The 19,167-nt window shown below is 47.4% G+C and overlaps 1 protein-coding gene across 1 annotated transcript in view; it reads right to left on the bottom strand.

Moving 5' to 3' along the window:
- Window positions 1-15,556: 15,556 nt before the first annotated feature.
- CASR (calcium sensing receptor) overlaps window positions 15,557-19,167 on the bottom strand; it is a 103,149-nt gene continuing 99,538 nt past the window's right edge. Inside the window, exon 6 of the mRNA XM_077807354.1 lies at window positions 15,557-16,959. Coding sequence (XP_077663480.1) covers window positions 15,557-16,959 — 1,403 coding nt within the window. The remainder of the gene's footprint in view (window positions 16,960-19,167) is intronic.

The raw sequence follows: 19,167 nt of genomic DNA, 5'->3' as shown, positions 1-19,167 counted from the left end.
CTTTTCCGGCTCCTCACAAATATTTTATTATGCTTTTGGCTCCACTTTTCCCCTCACCTTTTTATCTACACACTCCCCATCTGTGGCCCCACAAAATCGTGAGATCTCCTGGTTAACCTCCTCCTAGCCCTAGCTAAAACAGCCATTTATAAAACCAGAGAGGGGAGGTTGGCTAATGAAGCGTCCTGTGATTGTAGGGCCGTTTTCCGATTCTCAGTACATTCACGTTTCTGGATAGCGTTCCTCTGGGTGGCGTCCACCGACTCCCTTGACGCCTTCGAGGAGCAGTGGGTGCTGTCCGAGGTTCTCTGCTCGGTGACCCCGTCCGGTTCCCTCCGCCTGACCCTTTGATTGAGGGGAAGAGCGAGAGACTCCAGCCCCAGCCGTTGCCGCTGTGGATACCATCATCACTGTCACATAGGAGGGGTCCTCTAACACGTGGGTGTACACCCCCTCACCCCCAAACCGCCCACCCCGTAGCCGTGCCCATCTTGTCGGGCACTCTCAGGAGAGGAATAATCGGTGAACCTGGGCGTGGCACTAGGTAACTCGAGCGGGTGGAAGACCACGAGTGTCGAGGAAGCCCCCCCGCTCTAGGCCACCAGGTAACTCAGGAGGGTGGAAGACCACAAGTGTCGAGGAAGCCCCCCCGCTCTGGGCCCAGGCTAGCCTGAACACTTCTCCCTCCTGAAGGCTGCTGTGTTATACCTTCTGTTTGCTTTGTTTTGTTGCATAGTTTTGTTTTATCCTCTTTGGTGATTCTTTGTAAGTGTTACACAAATAAAATTCTTTTCTGCTTTAAAAAAAAAATCACTCTCCTGTAGCGACCTCCTGTCCTTGGATCAGGAGAAGGCGTTCGACAGGGTGGATCACGGGTATCTCCTGAACACTCTGCAAGCGTTTGGCTTCGGACCCCAGTTTGTGGGTTTTCTCCGGGCACTGTATGCCTCTGCAGAGTGTCTGGTCAGGTTCAACTGGACCCTGACCGAAGCGGTCAGCTTCGGGCGAGGAGTACGGCAGGGGTGCCCCCTCTCGGGCCAGCTGTATGCTCTGGCGATCAAGCCCTTCCTCTGTCTCCTCCGCAGGAGCCAGAGCTGCGGCTGGTCCTGTCGGCGCACGTTGATGACGTGCTCGTCATGCTCCAGGACCCAGGCAACTGTGCGCGGGTGAAGGCTTGCCAGGCCATCTATTCGGCAGCCTCCTCCGCCTGGGTCAACTGGGTCAAGAGCTCTGGCCTGGTGGTTGGGGATGGCTGGCAGGCAATCTCCCTCCCACCTGTGCTTCAGGCCATCCTGTGGAGTGCAGGTGCGCTGCTCTATCTCGGCATTTACCTTTCTGCCACGCATCCCTCTCTGCCGGAGAACTGGGAAAATTTAGAGGGCGGAATGATAGAGCGGCTCCAGCAATGGACACGACTACTCTGATGCCTCTCCCTTCGAGGGAGAACGCTGGTGCTTAATCAACTAGTCCTGTCCATGCTCTGGTACCAGCTCAACCCCCTGGTCCTGGCCCCGGGTTTCCTGGCCACCTCCGGACATAGATTCTGGAGTTCTTTTGGTCAGGACTGCACTGGGTCCCTGCAGGTGTTTTCCATCTACCCCTGGAGGAGGGAGGGCAGGGCCTGAAATGTCTGTACACTCAGGTACGTGTCTTCCGCCTCCAGGCTCTGCAGAGGCTCCTTTACGGTGCAGGTAGTCCGGCATGGAGCATACTGGCACACGCCTTCCTGCGCCGCTTCTGAAGGCTCCGATATGACCGGAAGCTCCTTTATCTCCATCCGAGAGGTCTTCCGCGAGACCTCTTCGGGCTGACGGTCTTCTACCAAGACCTCCTCTGGTCCTGGAAACTATTTTCAACGACCAGGTCTGTGGCGGCCACCGAGGGGGAAGATCTCCTCACGGAGCCCCTGCTACACAACCCCCAGCTGCGCGTGCAGGCGGCGGAGTCCCGCTCGGTGCGTCAGAGGTTGGTCCTGGCGGAAGTCACAAGAGTCGGAGACCTCCTGGACTACGACCGGGAGACTGGCTGGATCCCCTGATGCTCGCTCAGCGCATGGGGCTCTCCAGACCTCGTATTCCCTGGCGTGTACTTCAGGAGGTGAAGGCCGCTTTGCCGCCCACTGCTCGGGTTTATCTCGACTGGGTCCTGCACGAGGGCACACCCCGCCCACCCTCTATCTGAGGCCCACCGGACCTTTTAATTGGGCCCCTGTCCCGTGGACCCAACCGACCCCCTCAGCCCTTCACCGTGAGCTGGCTGCATGAGATGCAGCCGATCTGCTTCCAAACCGCACCAAGGAAACCCTCCCCGTTCACCGTTAGCTGGCTACATGATCTGCAGCCAGTCCACTTCTAGACCGTGCCAAGGAAACATCTATACACGCTCGTGCTCCACACCCTTCATGTCCTCACCCTTGCGTCCCGCCCCGACACAAAGTGGCGGGACCTCCTGCCACCTCTAGAGGGTGAGGAGCCCCGGTGGGCCAGCCTATACTCCACCCTGATCCCGAGGCCCGCCGGGGATATAAGTTGGCGGCTCCTTCATGGGGCCGTGAGCACGCGTGTGTACTTGGCGTAGTTCACCCCTATCCCGGACACCTGCCCCTTTTTCAGTGTGAGGGAAACCATGGCACACATATACTTGGAGCGTGCCAGGCTGCAGCCCCTATTTCGGCTCCTCACGAATATTTTACTACGCTTTTGGTTACACTTTCCCCCTCACCTTCTTATTTATGCACTCCTTATCCATAGCCCTACAAAGTCACGGGACCGCCTGGTCAACCTCCTCCTGGCCCTGGCTAAAATGGCCATCTATAAAATCAGGGTGTCATAAATATAAAGAGAAGGGTAAACACCTTTAAAATCCCTCCTGGCCAGAGGAAAAACCCTTTCACCTGTAAAGGGTTAAGAAGCTAGAATAACCTCTGGCACCTGACCACAATAACCAATGAGGAGACAAGATACTTTCAAAGCTGGGGGGAGGGAGAAACAAAGGGTCTGGGTCTGTCTATGTGATGCTTTTGCCAGGGACAGAACAGGAATGGAGTCTTAGAATTTAGTAAGTAATCTAGCTAGATATGCGTTAGATTCTGTTTGTTTAAATGGCTGAGAAAATAAGCTGTGCTGAATGGAGTGGATATTCCTGTTTTTGTGTCTTTTTGTAACTTAATGTTTGCCTAGAGGGATTCTCTATGTTTTGAACCTAATTACCCTGTAAGGTATTTACCATCCTGATTTCACAGAGGTGATTCTTTTTTTTCTTCTATTAAAATTCTTCTTTTAAGAAACTGAATGCTTTTTCATTGTTCTTAAGATCCAAGGGTTTGGGTCTGTGGTCACCTATGCAAATTGGTGAGGATTTTTATCAAACCTTCCCCAGGAAGCGGGGTGCAAGGTTTTGGTGAGGATTTTGGGGGGAAAGACGTTTCCAAACAGGCTCTTTCTTAATAAAAAAATACTGGTTAGACGTTTGGTGGTGGCAGCAAAAGTCCAAGGGCAAAAAGTAAAATAGTTTGTACCTTGGGGAAGTTTTAACCTAAGCTGGTAAAAGTAAGCTTAGGAGGTTTTTATGCAGGTCCCCACATCTGTACCCTAGAGTTCAGAGTGGGGAAGGAACCTTGACACAGGGCGAGGAGGTTGGCCGATGGAGTTTCCTGTGACTGTGGGGCCTATTTCCAATCCTTTGTCTGTTCACGTATCTGGGTAGAGTTCCTCTGGGCGGCGTCCACTGACTCCCTTGACACCTTTGAGGAGCAGTGGGCACTGTCCAGGGTTCTCTGCTCAGTGTCCCCATTCGGTTCTCTTCGTTTGACCATTTGACCACACTCCTGTCCCTGTTGTTTCATTAAAAGAAAAGGAGTACTTGTGGCATCTTAGAGACTAACCAATTTATTTGAGCATGAGCTTTCGTGAGCTATAGCTCACTTCATCGGATGCATACTGTGGAAACTGCAGAAGACATTATATACACAGAGACCATGAAACAATACCTCCTCCCACCCCACTCTCCTGCTGGTAATAGCTTATCTAAAGTGATCATCAAGTTGGGCCATTTCCAGCACAAATCCAAGTTTTCTCACCCTCTGCCCCCCGCCCCCCCCCCCCCACAAACTCACTCTCCTGCTGGTAATAGCCCATCCAAAGTGACCACTCTCTTTAAAATGTTTATGATAATCAAGGTGGGCCATTTCCAGCACAAATCCAGGTTCTCTCACCCCCCCACCCCCTTCCAAAAACCACACACACAAACTCACTCTCCTGCTGGTAATAGCTCATCCAAAGCAACCACTCTCCCTACAATGTGCATGATAATCAAGGTGGGCCATTTCCAGCACAAATCCAGGTTTTCTCACTCCCCCACCCCCATACATACATACATGTATGTATGTATGGGGGTGGGGGAGTGAGAAAACCTGGATTTGTGCTGGAAATGGCCCACCTTGATTATCATACACATTTTAAAGAGAGTGGTCACTTTGGATGGGCTATTACCAGCAGGAGAGTGAGTTTGTGTGGGGGGGGGCGGAGGGTGAGAAAACCTGGATTTGTGCTGGAAATGGCCCAACCTGATGATCACGTTAGATAAGCTATTACCAACAGGAGAGTGGGGTGGGAGGAGGTATTGTTTCATGGTCTCTGTGTATATAATGTCTTCTGCAGTTTCCACAGTACGCATCCGATGAAGTGAGCTGTAGCTCACGAAAGCTCATGCTCAAATAAATTGGTTAGTCTCTAAGGTGGCACAAGTACTCCTTTTCTTTTTGCGAATACAGACTACTGTATTTTCCACTGCATGCATCTGATGAAGTGGGCTTAGCCCACAAAAGCTTATGCCCAAATACATTTGTTAGTCTCTAAAGTGCCACAAGTACCCCTCATTCTTTTTCCTGATACAGACTAACACAGCTACCACTCTGAAACTTTGACCCCCTAATCCCTTCAGAATTCCTTGACAAGTGAGAGGGACTAACTCAGGGAATACAGGTGTTTAAAAAAAGTGACCAGAACTGCAACAAACAGGAGTTCTGCAAGGGACTTTAGAGGGGGAGCATGAGCAGCAGATGCACCTGACAACCATACTCAGATTGAATTTAGGCCAATCACCTTCCAAACATAGAACCCCACTCTCCACCTCAGGAGTAAAAAGAATGCAGGTAGACATTCAGCAGCAGAGTGGGGGCTCTCCATTTTATTGCAGTGAATGCAGCATGTATTCTTGAGAGCAGAGTGATTGAATTGGAGGAGCTAAGGGAGACAGGTACATAAAGGAGATTTTCAGAGAGACAGTAAGAGCGGTCCTACTTCCAGTCTGACAGTTTCTGTGCTGTTAAGGAGGATGAAAGTTTCAGGGAAGGAGAACATTAAGCTGGAGTGGAGAGAAATGATCTCATAGTTGGGGCCCTCCTTCCAGCTGATGTCATGGTATCATCTTGCACTGAGCATACCCCTCTGAGGGAGGGAACCCCAGTTATTAGGAAGAGGCAGGTAATAGCAATGGGGGATTTTATTGTTAGAAATATAAATAGTTGGGTTTGTGATGACCAGGAGAACTGTGTGGTAAATTGCCTGGCAGGTGCAAAGGTTACGGATCTCATGAGACATTTAGACAGACTTATTTGCAGTGCAGGGGACGAGCGAGTGCTCGTGGTACATGTAGGTACTAATGACATAGGGAAAGGTAGGAGAAATGTCTTGGAGGCCAAATTTAGGCTGCTAAGTAAGAGATTAAAGTCTGGGACCTTCATGGTATTGGTAGCATTCTGTGAAATGCTTCCAGTTCCACCGCCAAGGCCAGTTAGACAGGCAAAACTGAAGGGTCTCACTGCGTGGGTGAGACGATGATGTTGGAAGGAGGGATTTAGGTTTATTAGGAACTGGGAACCCTCTGGGAAAGGAGGAGCCTATACAGAAAGAATGTGCTCCACCTAAACCAAAACACAACCAGATTGCTGGTATGTAAAATTAAAAAGATCATAGAGGAGTTTTTAAACTCAGGGCTGGAGGAAGCCGACATGCATGGAGGAGCACATGATTTGGACAGAGACCTCAATTAGGGGAGTATTTATTAAAGGGGAAACACGGTATTTTACAGGGCCAGCTCCAGGCACCAGCATTCCAAGCACGTGCTTGGGGCGGCACTGTGAAAGGGACGGCAGCCCGTGTGCCGTCAGGGCAGCACTCGTCTTTCCACGGCAGTGGCAATTCGGTGGCAGCTTTACTCTGCAGGCTGCGCCGCCGCAGCAAATCAGAGGCAGCTTCTGTCTTCAGACGTCCTGCTTGGGGGCGGCAAAAAGGGTAGAGCCGGCCCTGGTATTCTCGTAAAAGAGAAGAGGATAGAAGTTGATAAAATACATGTAGGAACTGAAGAGAAACAGGTAGTGAAAATGTCCTATTCAAATATATCACATGAAGGCAAACTACTAAATATTGACAAATTTTGTAAGTGCTTGTATACAAAAGCTAGAAGTCTAAATACCAAGATGGGTGAACTTGATTGAGTGTTATTAAATGAGGATGATATAATATAATAAAACAAACTTGGTGGAACAATGATAATCAATGAGACTTAGTAATACAAGGGGACAAAATATATAGGAATGACAGAGTAGGTTGAGCTGGTGGGGGAGGGGCACTATAGGTGAAAGAAAGCATAGTCAACTGTGCTGCACAATCTGTATGGCTAGAAATTCCATGCTCAAATATTAACTGTATACCAGAAGAAATATACTACCCACCACCTGTCCGTGATAGTGATTGTGAAATTCTCAGGGAGATTAAAGAGGCTACAAAAACTCAATAAGCTGAAATTCCTCATTATATCTCCCTATTGACTGGGTACATGTCACCTCAGAATGGGATGCAGAGGTAAAGTTTCTAGACACCATTAATGACTGCTTCTTGGAGCAGCTAGTCCGGAAATCCACAAGGGGAGGTTTCTTGATTTAGTCCTAAGTGGAGCTCTGGATCTGGTCCAAGAGGTGAATAAAGCTGAACCGCTGAGTAACAGAGAGCATAATGTAATTAGATTTAACATTTGGGGGAGGGAGGGGGGAGAAATACCAAAGAAATACACCACAGTAGCATTTAACTTCAAAAAAGGGAACTACTGTACACAAAAATGAGGAAGCTAGTTAAATCAAAATTAAAAGGAACAGTCACAAAAGCTTCATGGAAACTATTTGAAAATACTACAATAAAGGCTCAAACTCAGTGTATACCCCAAATAAAAAAAATCAGTAATGAGTACCAAAAAATGTCACCGGGGCTAAACAGCAGAGTAAAAGAGATAGTGAGAGGCAAAAAGGCATCCTTTAAAAGTTGGAAGTCAAATCTTACTGAGGAAAATAGAAAGGAGCATAACCTCCGGCAAGTCAAAGCGTAGAAGTACAATTAGGCAGGCCAAAAAATAATTTGAAAAGCAACTAGCAAAAGACACAAAAACTAACAGCTTTTTTTTTTTTTTTTTCAAAGTATAGCAGAAGCAGGAAACCTGCCAAACAATCATTGAGGTCACTGGATGATCATGGTGCTAAAGGAGCATTCAAAGAAGACAAGACCATTGGAGAGAAGCTAAATGAATTTTTTTGCAGAGGAGCACTGCAGAGGATGTGAGGAAGATTCCCACCCCTGAGCCATTCTTGTTAGGTGATAAATCTGAGGAACTGTCCCAGATTGAGGGGGTCAATAAGAGGAGGTTTTGGAACAAATTGATAAACTAAACACAGTAAGTCATCAGGACTAGGACTTATTCACTAATTCTGAAGGAACTCAAATATGAAATTGCAGAACTACAAACTGGTATGTAACCTATAACTTAAATCAGGCTCTGTACCAGATGACTGAAGGGTAGCTAATGAAATGCCATTTAAAAAAAAAAGGGCTCCACAGGTGATCCTGGCAATTGCAGACCAGTAAGCCTACCTTTCGTACCAAGCAAATAGATTGAAACTATAGTAAAGAACAGAATTATCAGACACATAGATGAGCATTATATGTTGGGGAAGAGTCAACATGGCTTTTGTAAAGGGAAATCATGCCTTACCACTCTATTAGAAATCTCTGAGTGTGTCAATAAGCATGTGGATATAGTGCACATGGACTTTTAGAAAACCTTTGCCAGTGTCCCACACCAAAGGCTCTTAAACATAGTAGGAAGTCACAGCATAAGAGGGAAGGTCCTTTCATGGATCAGTAGCTGGTTAAAAGATAGGAAACTAAGGACAGGAATAAATAGTGTGACAGAGCTCCGACTTTGTCCCTGTGGGTCCGGTGCTTCCAGGCAGTTTATACTAGCTTCGGAGGCTCACTACAAACCTCCACATAGCCCTTCTCTCTCTAGGGCCAGGGTTAGTCTACTGAGCCCCTTTTCATCATAAGTCAGCAAGGAGATTGGTGAGAGAACTCCCACAGTTTCTGTTGTCCCTACGGGCTCATTCCATAATAGTTTAGCCTCCTGTCCTGACAGGGGCTTATCTTCCCCTTCCAGGAGATAGTACTGTAGTGGTGGGTTGGGGGGAACCTGGGCCCGCCCTCTACTCCGGGTTCTGGGCCAGAGACCCTAATGGTAGCAGCTGTTGGCAGCCAACTTTTCACTGCCAGAGTTGCTACATTTCCCTGGGCCACTTCCCCACAGCTCTCCCTCTTTTCTATCCTTACTAATGGCTTGAGGATATCATCATTACTCAGTCCTTCAGCCACACTTCCTCTCCCTAGCTCTCCTCAGCCTGACTGGAGTGAGCCCTCTAATAGTATCAGAAGGGCCTTAATTAGAGTCAGGTGTTCACATTAACTTAATGGCCTCACCTGACTCTTTGCAGGTTAATTGGAGTCAGGTGTTCTCATTAGCCTGGAGCAGCCCCTGCCTTGGTCAGTCAGGGTACAGCAACCTGTTTCTCCAGTGGCTGGACGCTCTGTCTCTCACTACTCTCCTCTGGCCTGGAAGGAAGTGAGAGGCTGCTGCTAAGACCTAGGCTCTGGCCATTGCTGCTACTGCTCCCCTGCTACTTGGTTGCTGGCTAGCTGCTGGATCCCCCACGCTCAGTTGCTACTGCTCCAGCTACAGTCCCTTGGGGAGCCTGCTGGCCTGCTCCCCAGAGGAGGGGAGTGAGGGACCCCAGCCGTTGCTGCTTTGGACACCACCACCGCCTGTGAGGGGCCCTTCTTGCCTGGCCACTGGACTGCTGCCTGGAGCCGCCAGAGTTGCTGGAACCCCAAGGAGGAGAAGAAGAGGACCATCTGCTGCTGGGGAGCGCACAGAGACTCTGCAGACCACCATAGAGAGGGCCTCTAAGACTGAGTAACTTTCGACCTGTGCTCTTGTGGTGGGGCTTTTGATTGTGTTTGTGGGGACACAGAGGGTGTGGTGTGGAGTGTGTCTCCCTTTGCCCCCGCCACTGCCATCATCGCTGCCCCCTTATCCACCCCCAGTGGACACTTACCATCTGCCTCAAGCTCCTGCCTCTGGGACTCAGCTGCTCACCATTTGGGCCTGAAGCAGCAGCCTGCCCAAACTGACTTTTGCAAGCGCACATGGACGCACGTTCCCCTTCCTTGGACTGACACACCCCCCCCCCCCCAGCAAACCCTCAGCTTTGTCCCTTGCTACCCAACCCATTTTCCCCTTGCAGCCTTTTGCCCTCCCCTTTGCCCCAGCCCCCTCATTAGCTTGAGTTTGTTTGTCTGCCCTGCCCGTTTCCCTCTGCTGCTCTGTATGCCCCGCCCCAGCCTCTGAAGCTAGGGGGAGGACAACCTTCTGCCAGCAGGCCTCGATCTGGCTGACCTCACCCCGGCCCCCCCTTTCCCCATGCTCCCTCCCTCAACCGCTGCTTCTGCTCCCGCCTCCGAGGGTCTCCTGGATTCTTCCATCTGCCCATAGGTGGCACCCCGCTGATAGCCGCTGAGCCTACTGAGGGGGACCTGAGTCACCAGAGGCACCCCTCGTTGGTGCAGGGCAACCAACCCCCTTCCTGGGTGGGGGCCCCACCGAAGATCGTCGACCTCCTGATGCCGTGGCTGTCACACCCGCCATAGAGCCTGAGCCCGCTCACCTCCTGGATACCAACAGGACTACTCTGTTGTACCCAACTGGCCTGGGTCTATCACAATAGGCAGTTTTCACAATGGGAAGAGGTAAATATTGGGGTTCCCCCAAGGATTTGTACTGAACCTGTGCTGTTCAACATATTCATAAATGATCTAGGAAAGAGTGGTAAACATTGAAGTGACAACGTTTACACATGATACAAAATTATTCAGGATAGTTTAGTCCAGAGCTGACTGGGAAGCGTTACAAAGGGATCTCATAAAGCTGGGTGACTGGGCAGGAAAATGGCAGATGACATTCAATGTTGATAAATGCAAACTAATACACATTGGAAAAAATAATCCCAACTATACATACAAAATGATGGGGTCTAAATTAGTTGTTACCACTCAAAGAAGAGACCTTGGAGTCATTGTGGATAGTTCCTTGAAAACATCTGCTCAGTGTGCAATGACAGTCAAAAAAGATAACACAATATTAGGAACCATCAGGGAAGGGCTAGCTAAAACAGAAAATATCATAATGGCATGGTATAAATCCATCGTATGCCCACACTTTGAATACTGCATGCAGTTTTGGTTGCACCATCTCAAAAAGATGTATTAGTATTGGAAAAGGTACAGAGAGGGGCAACAAATTATTTGGGGTATGGAACAGCTTCTGTACGAGGAGAGATTAAAAAGGCTGGGATTATTTAGTTTAGAAAAGAGATGACTGAGGGGAGATATGATAGAGGTCTATAATATCAAGAATAGTGTGGAGAAAGTGATTAGGGAAGTATTATTTACCCCTTCACATACCACAGGAACCAGGGGTCCCCCATGAAATTAATAGGCAGCAGGTTTAAAACAAACATAAGGAAGTACTTCTTCACACAATTCACAGTGAACCCGTGGAACTCATTGCCAGGGGATGTTGTGAAGGCTAAAAGTATAACTGGGTTCCAAAAAGAATTAGATATGTTCCTCAAGGATAGATCCCTCAGTAGCTATTAGCCAAAATAGTCAGGGACTCAACCTCATGCCCTTGGTGTCCCTAAACCTCTGATGCCCAGAAGTTGGTAATGGAGGCTGGGGGTAGATCACTCAATAATTGCCCTGTTCTATTTATTCCCTCTGAAGCGTCTGACACTGTCCACTGTCAGAAGACAGGATGCTGGGCAAGATGGTCCATTGGTCTGAGCCAGTATTGTTCTGATCCTTTCCAGGGCTCCACCCACACTTAAAATGTCTCCTCATTCCCCATTCTGAATTTCCTAACCCCTATGCAGAATTATAACTTTAAATAAATCATGCCAATTACCCTTACTTAATTTTGTAATTACACTAACCTTTACACAGGAACCAATATGGCCCTTCCACTTATTGGGTGTGGGGGGGGAGGGAGATAGTAACTCTACTCTGGAGAGACTTCTACTTGAGATGTAGACTGTGGGGAAGAGTCTCACTTGTGTGGCACCATCCCTCTCCTCCCCGAGAACCCATAGATACCACTTTGTTGGGGCTCTGTGCAGAAGGGGCTTTGCTGGGATCAGGATGAGAGGGGACAGTGGATAAGACTAGTTGCTTTCCTTGGAACCATTCCCAGCACACCAGCCAGATTTTCATGGAATTCCAGTATGAAGCTAATATTCTCTCTGGGTCTCCTCCACTGTAGTAACAGTAGTGTCTCCCACAGGTTGATCCTACAAATAGTAGCAGGGCTGTAGTAGTAGTTAATAGGCAGCAGGTTTAAAACAAACAAAAAGAAGTATTTCTTCACACAACGCTCAGTCAACCTGTGGAACTCTTTGCCAGAGGATGTTGTGAAGGCCAAGACTATAACAGGGTTCAAAAAAGAACTAGATAAATTCATGGAGGATAGGTCCAACAATGGCTATTAGCCTGGATGGACAGGGATGGTGTCCACATCCTCTATTTGCCAGAGGCTTGGAATGAGCAACAGGGAATGGATCACTTGATAATTACCTGTTCTGTTCATTCCCTCTGGGGCACCTGGCATTGGCCACTGTCGGAAGACAGGATACTTGGCTAGATGGACCTTTGGTCTGACCCAGTATGGCCATTCTTATGCTGTCTGGGAGCCATCTAGAGGGGCAATTATTCATGTGGACAGCTCTGGCCACCGTGGTGGATCTTTGGCTTGGGTTTTTGGCAGAAGGACACTGCTGGGTGTCCAAGTTGTTTTAAGTTTTAGTATTCTGTGTGTGCTGCAAGGTGTTTTTAGACACAGGTCCTATCAAAGCTTCCTCCCTTCTTGGGGTCGTCAGGTGGAGAGCTCTTGGTCTTGGCTGGTGAAAGATGACTTGAATGACAATCCCCTTTATGACATGGGTTCTTTTCCTTAGGACGTCTATTGCACCAAAACTGCACCTATTGTACACCTCAAACTAGATCAGGGTTGCTGGTGAAGGTGGACAAGGATAGAATCCAGCTTGACTCTCAGAGGATGAATGTGTAATAGTGACAAATAGAATCACCCCTTCACCCATTTCTTTACCTGCAAATTGAATACATTTGATCTGGAGTCACTGGTGACCCAATAAATATGGGGCTCATGATAGCAAAGTCACTTTTCAGAGTAGAACTGCACTTTATGTAGATATATACTATTTTAAAAACCCCAAAACTTGGAAATAAACATGAACATGATCCATTGAAAGATAAATTCACTCCTTTCAGCTTATGTAAAATGATGAGTACTGACAGAAGCAAGCCATAAGTTACTTTCCAGATCTCATCTGTGCAGTGGCCATGGACATATGTATGTTTATGTTTGTGTTCCTGCTTATACTTTAATTGTACTCACTGAATGCACCTGTGCCTTGGCTGGTGACTCGGGATTTGTAAAGTCTGCAGCAGCGATTCTGCCAGGTGAGTCTCAGTTATGTTTACCATTTCGCAGATGATGTATTGAACCAAGACATACGTCTTTGCAAACTATTCTCAGGGTTAGGCTAGAATCCCACTTGTCTTATTCTTTAGCTACTCCTGCCATCTAGTGGCCATTTCCTTGCACTCAGTTAAAGCCAGAGACCAAGATTTTCAAAATTGCGTGCCTGAAATTAGGCTCCTAAATCCATATTTAAGCACCTATATATGTAGCCTGGTTTTTAGAAGTGTTGAGTACCTGAAGTTCCCTTTGGCTTCAATGGCAGAGCCGACTTTTAAAAATTGTTCCACAGTGTGTATTTTTAAATTTTCTCCCTGCAGTTTAATTGTTTTTAACAAATGTCATTTTAATATGTTGGTCACTGAATTAATTTGCTGCGGTTTTTCTACATATCAGCAGAAGCTCTGCCTGCACAGGTGTATGCACACACAGCAATGAAAAGGTTAATTAATCCCTACCTTGAAAAAGCGTCTCTCCACGTTCAGGCCACCCCCGTGTTCCCCACCATATTCCTCCTCCGCTAACACCACCGACAGTACAACAAACCCTTACATGGCAATATCCTCTGGAAGGTTTATTTTCTTGCCCTGACCAAAAAAACCCCAAACAATGCCAATCTAATAGTAACAAAAGAATAATGAGGTTTTAACCAAGGCATTTCCATGGACCTTTGTTTGTCTCTCCTCCAGGTAAGTCTAAGGCCAACCTACTCTGCTGTAGTGACCAAGAGCATTTTTTAGTATTTTGAGAGAAGAGTATAATCGATTCACACAGGCTGATAACTGTTGCACAGAGGGCGCTAAATTAACTTTAACTCACAATTGGATGTTTTTCTAAAAGATGTGCTCTAGGAACTATTTTGGGGAAATTCTGTGGATAGTGACATGTTTCAGAGTAGCAGCCGTGTTAGTCTGTATCCGCAAAAAGAAAAGGAGTACTTGTGGCACCTTAGAGACTAACCAATTTATTTGAGCATAAGCTTTCGTGAGCTAGAGCTCACTTCATCGGATGCATGATACTTCATCCTTTCCTTTTCTATGGATAGTGTTACGCAGGAGGTCAGTGGTCCTTTAGGGCCTTGGAATCTATGTGGCAATGAATCCCTGACATAAGCCCATTGTCTGCAGTGTGGCCGTACAGGTGCATTATTTCTCTGATCTATCCACATGCCAAATTTTCACATCAGCGAGTTCATTTCAAACATCCTCAAAGTGGGTGAGAGAGGAGTCGGCACATCTTATCAAAAATTGGAGGCACTTGCATCAACCTTGAGAAGGCCACTGAAGAGAGTGTCTTTAAAGGTCTCTTCTACTCACCTCCCAACCCTTAAAGCTTCAAATAAAGGAGATATGTCCTGTACCATACACCCCTTCAAGATGGACCAGGATTGAAGCACTTGCTCTGGCTTACCCACTCTATAAATTCCCCAAAAGCCTAGCTGCTCCAAAATATTCAGCTGACTATTACCTCTGTGCATGACACAAAACCCAAAACATCTGGCTGCCCATATGCATTTCCTCATACCGCACCCAGCCACTTGTCTGTGTCCCCCTCTAATACTCCTCTTTCCTTTGGCTACACCCAAACATAACCACTTCTTGGGTACAGTTTCCCCATCTTGAAGTGTGTGTGTGTGAGAGAGAAAAACTAATATGGCAAAACACAATGTAGGCTGTGATGTGAATGTTTAGCCATGTATGTCATATGGGACATTACAGCAAAGACACTTCATTAAGCATATAACTACTAGGAACATAATCACTCATGGATACATCTCATTGAGCTCTCACAACATTCTCCCTTGGGTGGAAAAGTGTCCTCCCTCTCCACCAAAATAGGCAGCCTGGGGGTGACAACATGTCAATGGGAACAAACCAACAGGCCACTTGTAATTCGACCTAATGCACTGATGTCTATGAAGAATACTGTCCAGCATTCACTACTGCTCACACTGGCAGCATCAGGAAGCAGGGGTTGGAACATCATCTTATATAAATAGCAGGGAGGACCGTCTATCATATTAAATACTTTGCATGTTCAGACTGTTGGCTGTACAAAGCATTCAGAATATTTATGTATTTATTTGTTTTATTTTTAATGACCCCTTCCCTGGGGTCAAACTGGAAGTCCTGTTTTAGTACAGCTGAGTCCTTTCCTTGGTTTAACATGGTTAGAGATCTCACATGTTGGATACAGAGGGACTATTATACACAATGGGGAAGAGGGGTATTATACATCAGTGTAAAAGCAGAGTAAAATGAAATTGCCTAAATGCTTACAGCCAGTTGAGCTGCCGTCTGGCAGGCAGGATCGACAATGGCAAGGCAGTAGGCAAAGTTTTACTAAAACCGAGCTGGAGAAGATTTTCACTTGTCCTTTCAAGATGTCCTGATGCCAATTTCTTTAAAACAAATACAATGTCAGTACAAGGGTCCCTAGATGTAGCCTTCTGATAGTCTGTTCCTCCTGTGTGTCCTTTGGAAGTGAGGGTCTCTTTGCTTGTACTAACAATAAGGTGTGGTGGCTACATCTCAGACGCGTCTTCGGTGTCTTTCCCAAAGAAGAAAGCAGGTGAGCTGGTTTCTCTGGAGAACTGTGGTGGATTTTATCATTTTTTGGTTTGTTAAAAACGTATTGTGTTCTCTATGACAGAGCCACCTCCACTACCTATAAAATTCTGGGAATTTGCTGACGGTAGAGGAGGCTCTTCTGGGCTTTGCACCTCTTGTTTGGTTTCTCCCACTCCTGACTCCTCTACACCTAGGGGTTCGCTGTTCTGTAGAGGAAGCAGGGCCCTGTGCCGCATCAGGCTGTCATCACTGTTTTGGACTTCTAGGGAGTTCCTGTGCTTGGCATTCTTGTTGGCCACAGAGTTCTTCTGGGGCTCCTCAAAGCTCAATGACAGGGTGACTGTCCCACTGCCAAAGCTGACTTTTTGCTTGCATCCCCGCTTCTGCTGCTGCCGCTCCGTGGAGGTAGGCAGAGGACAGGGGTCTTCATGGTTGCTCTTGCTACTGATGGAGGATGATGGGGTAGAGCCCGTGGAACCACCTACACTGTTAGACCTCTTGCGCGACACGTTGCTACGTCTCAGTGTGGCCCTGGCTGCTACTTTGAAGGCATGTGCAGCTGTACTGCAGCGCACTTCCTCAATGGTGTTGCGGGAAGGCTTAAAGAGGATAATGTAGACTTTGTTGAAGAAGATGCAGGCCAACTGCCCAAAGCTGGCAGCTAGGATGGCAATCACCTCCACGGCTGAGACAAACTTGCCATAGGTACTGGCATAGGCAGGTATGAAGGAGATCCAAACAATGAAGAAGATCAGCATGCTGAAGGTGATGAACTTGGCCTCATTGAAGTTCTCTGGCAGCTTCCGAGATTTGAAAGCGAAGAAGAAGCAGATGGCAGCCAGGAGGCAGGTGTAACCAATCAGGAAGCCCAGAGCCATCAGGGAGCCCTCATGGCAGGTGAGGAAGATGATCTCATCCTCCAACTCATGGTTCCGGTAGCTGGAAGGGGGAGCTGTGTAGAGCCAGATCACACAGATGATGATCTGCACAAAAGTACACAAGAAGACCAGAAGGAACTGCAGGTTGAGGCCCCACCATTTGCGATGGAGGCTTGTAGGGATCTTGGCTTCAAAAACTAGCAGGATGCGATTGGTCTTTACCAGGATGCAGGAGATGCAGAGTACAAAGCTGATGCCAAAGGCTGGCTGCCGCAAACGACAAGTCCAATCCTGGGGCTGGCCAATGAAGAATAGCGAGCTGGAGAAACAGCACAGCAGGGAGAACAGGAGGAGGTAGGACAACTCCCGGTTTGTGGCCTTGACAATGGGTGTATTGCGGAATTTGGTGAAGACCCCCAGAACAAAAGAGGTCAGGAAAATTCCCAGGATAGCAAAGAGAGTAAGAGCTATTCCAAAGGGCTCTGTCCAGGACAGGAACTCTATCTGCTTGGGGATGCAGGATGTGTGGTTTTCGTTGGACCAGAAATCCTCGGGACACTTCTCACAAGCACTCGCATCTGCAAAATAAATAACATTGGATGAACAAGTTTGTTAGACTAGAAGGCCACCCAAAATAAAATGGGGCAATGTTTAGCTCCCTTCATCTTAAATACAGACGTGCTTCCTATAAGAGATTACAGGTTCCAGCATATAATGCTCTGAATGAAGAAAGAACATTGCATGATGGGACCTGTAGCCTCTCAGGAGCCATAGGTCTGTATTAAAGATGAAGGCCATTTGTGAGCCACACGATAACGTTTTGGGGCTGCACTCTGGCTTTTCAGACCAATTCCTTGCGCGAATTTTAGAATTACTGGTGAACAGTGCACTTTATACTGCAGCTCTGCATCCATCCATCCATCTATCTATCTACCTCCTAATTTCTATCTCTCACCTCACATACCTACTTCCTCCATCATGGTGGTATCTGAGTCATTCTGGCTGACTTGATAACAAATGATGAAAATCAAAAGAATATGCTAGCTTCTTTAGCTGCACTGGGATCCCACTTCACATCCTAGGGAGGCAAATCTTGGATGTATTTAAACTGTTCATTTTAAGCAGACCATCAGTGCCCTTGATCCTCCAATATCTTAAAGCCCTCACTTCAGAATGGCAGGGAAAGGGAATCCTGACTAGCTGATGTCTTTATGTTGTTCTAATCATGCACAGCACATCCCACAAAAACATACAGAACAGAAACTGGGGTGTCCACCAGGTGCATCCAGGCCTTTCGGTATGTGCTTGTGTAAAACACATGGAATGTAGGTGTGGGATTATGTCTCCCTCTAATGGCTGGCATTTCACTCAAATGGGGCTTATGGTTTTGGTGCTGAAGATCTGTGGATGACCTGTGGTGGGATGCTCATTATAAGTTTAGAACCTACACCTCAGCCATCAGCACCACAGTTCTGCGAGCTGACAAAGCATTCTGAGTACTGATCTGCAAATACCTCTGTCTGCTGTCTCACACTCTTGTTTTCAGAGCTTTCTATCTGAGTACTGATTACAGTCACTGCACATGGCTCTTAAACTGGAGTGAGGCATTTGACTGATATTAATAATGCAGCCAATAATGCTCTGCTAATGAGGGCAGAATATTCTAAACTCTCTTTCTGGAAAAGAGGTGACATCATGGGCCATGGCATGCCCAAAGGACTCTTCCATGGTCATTGTTGAAGAAGGTTATTCTTTATATTTGCTTAAAAATAACAATAGCCATTAAAATAGTGAAAAACAATAAATAAATAAACCAGGGTTCTTCAGAATCTGTTAACAAATATTCCTCTGTGATATCTCTCTCTTAATGTTTAGCTGGTCTTTTGTAAATTGTTCTTGTGACAAAACGTGAATAGAGAAAAAGGACCCCTGTTAATATAGAACAGACAGTGCAATTTAGGTATTTCATTAACATTAATTCAGTCAAAAGTATAGTAATTATTTATAGCCCTTTTCATCTCACTGGCCTTTGCAAACTGTACACTACTTCACACACCACTGAAACGCAGCCACGTATCAGAACCTGGGACCATGGAATTTCTGGGCTGCTGACACTTCCGCATCACCACTGGAAGTTTAGGCAGGGTTTCTGCTGGAGAACCCTAGCTAGTCACTGCAGGAAGTACCTCCCAGCAGGGCCTGAGTGGCAGCCCCCCGCAGCCCTCTGATTGGCTCATGCTGGTATATGAACCAAGAAGCCATCATGGACAGCTGTCTGAGCAATGACGCAAACAGCCTACTTGCTTCCGCTCCAGACCTTGCCTTGCTGTGGATCATAGACTCTGGCTTCTGACCCTGGTTCATTTCCAACTCAGCTACTTGCCAGTTGTCTTGTAACCTGGTGCCTGACCCTGACTTTCTGGTATCCTGACCCGGCTTGAGCCCAACTCTGCTGCTCATCTCAACTGCAACTTGGTAACTGACCACACAGGCCCCCCACAGCCCAGGTCAGACAGTTTTCTCAGACCCCTTTGGTTCCCCACTCCATCCAACCACTCCACAGATGATGGAAGGGGCAGGCTGCCCTCCAATAGTGGCTCCCTGAGGGCCTGGGACTTTCAGGACCAAGTCATCTGCCTGCAGGCAGAGAACCTCATGCTAAAGGCCCAAGTGAGGTAGATCTCTGCCGAAGCACAGAGCCTATGTGAGCAGCTAGCACACTCACAGGGAGAAACAGCTACGCTATGGCCTGAATCGGCTCCCACGGTCCCACTGCCCAAATGGCT

This window comes from Eretmochelys imbricata, chromosome 1 (genome assembly GCF_965152235.1).
Source record: "Eretmochelys imbricata isolate rEreImb1 chromosome 1, rEreImb1.hap1, whole genome shotgun sequence".
NCBI classification, from domain to species: Eukaryota; Metazoa; Chordata; order Testudines; family Cheloniidae; genus Eretmochelys; species Eretmochelys imbricata.
This window is presented reverse-complemented; position numbering and strand designations above follow the sequence as displayed.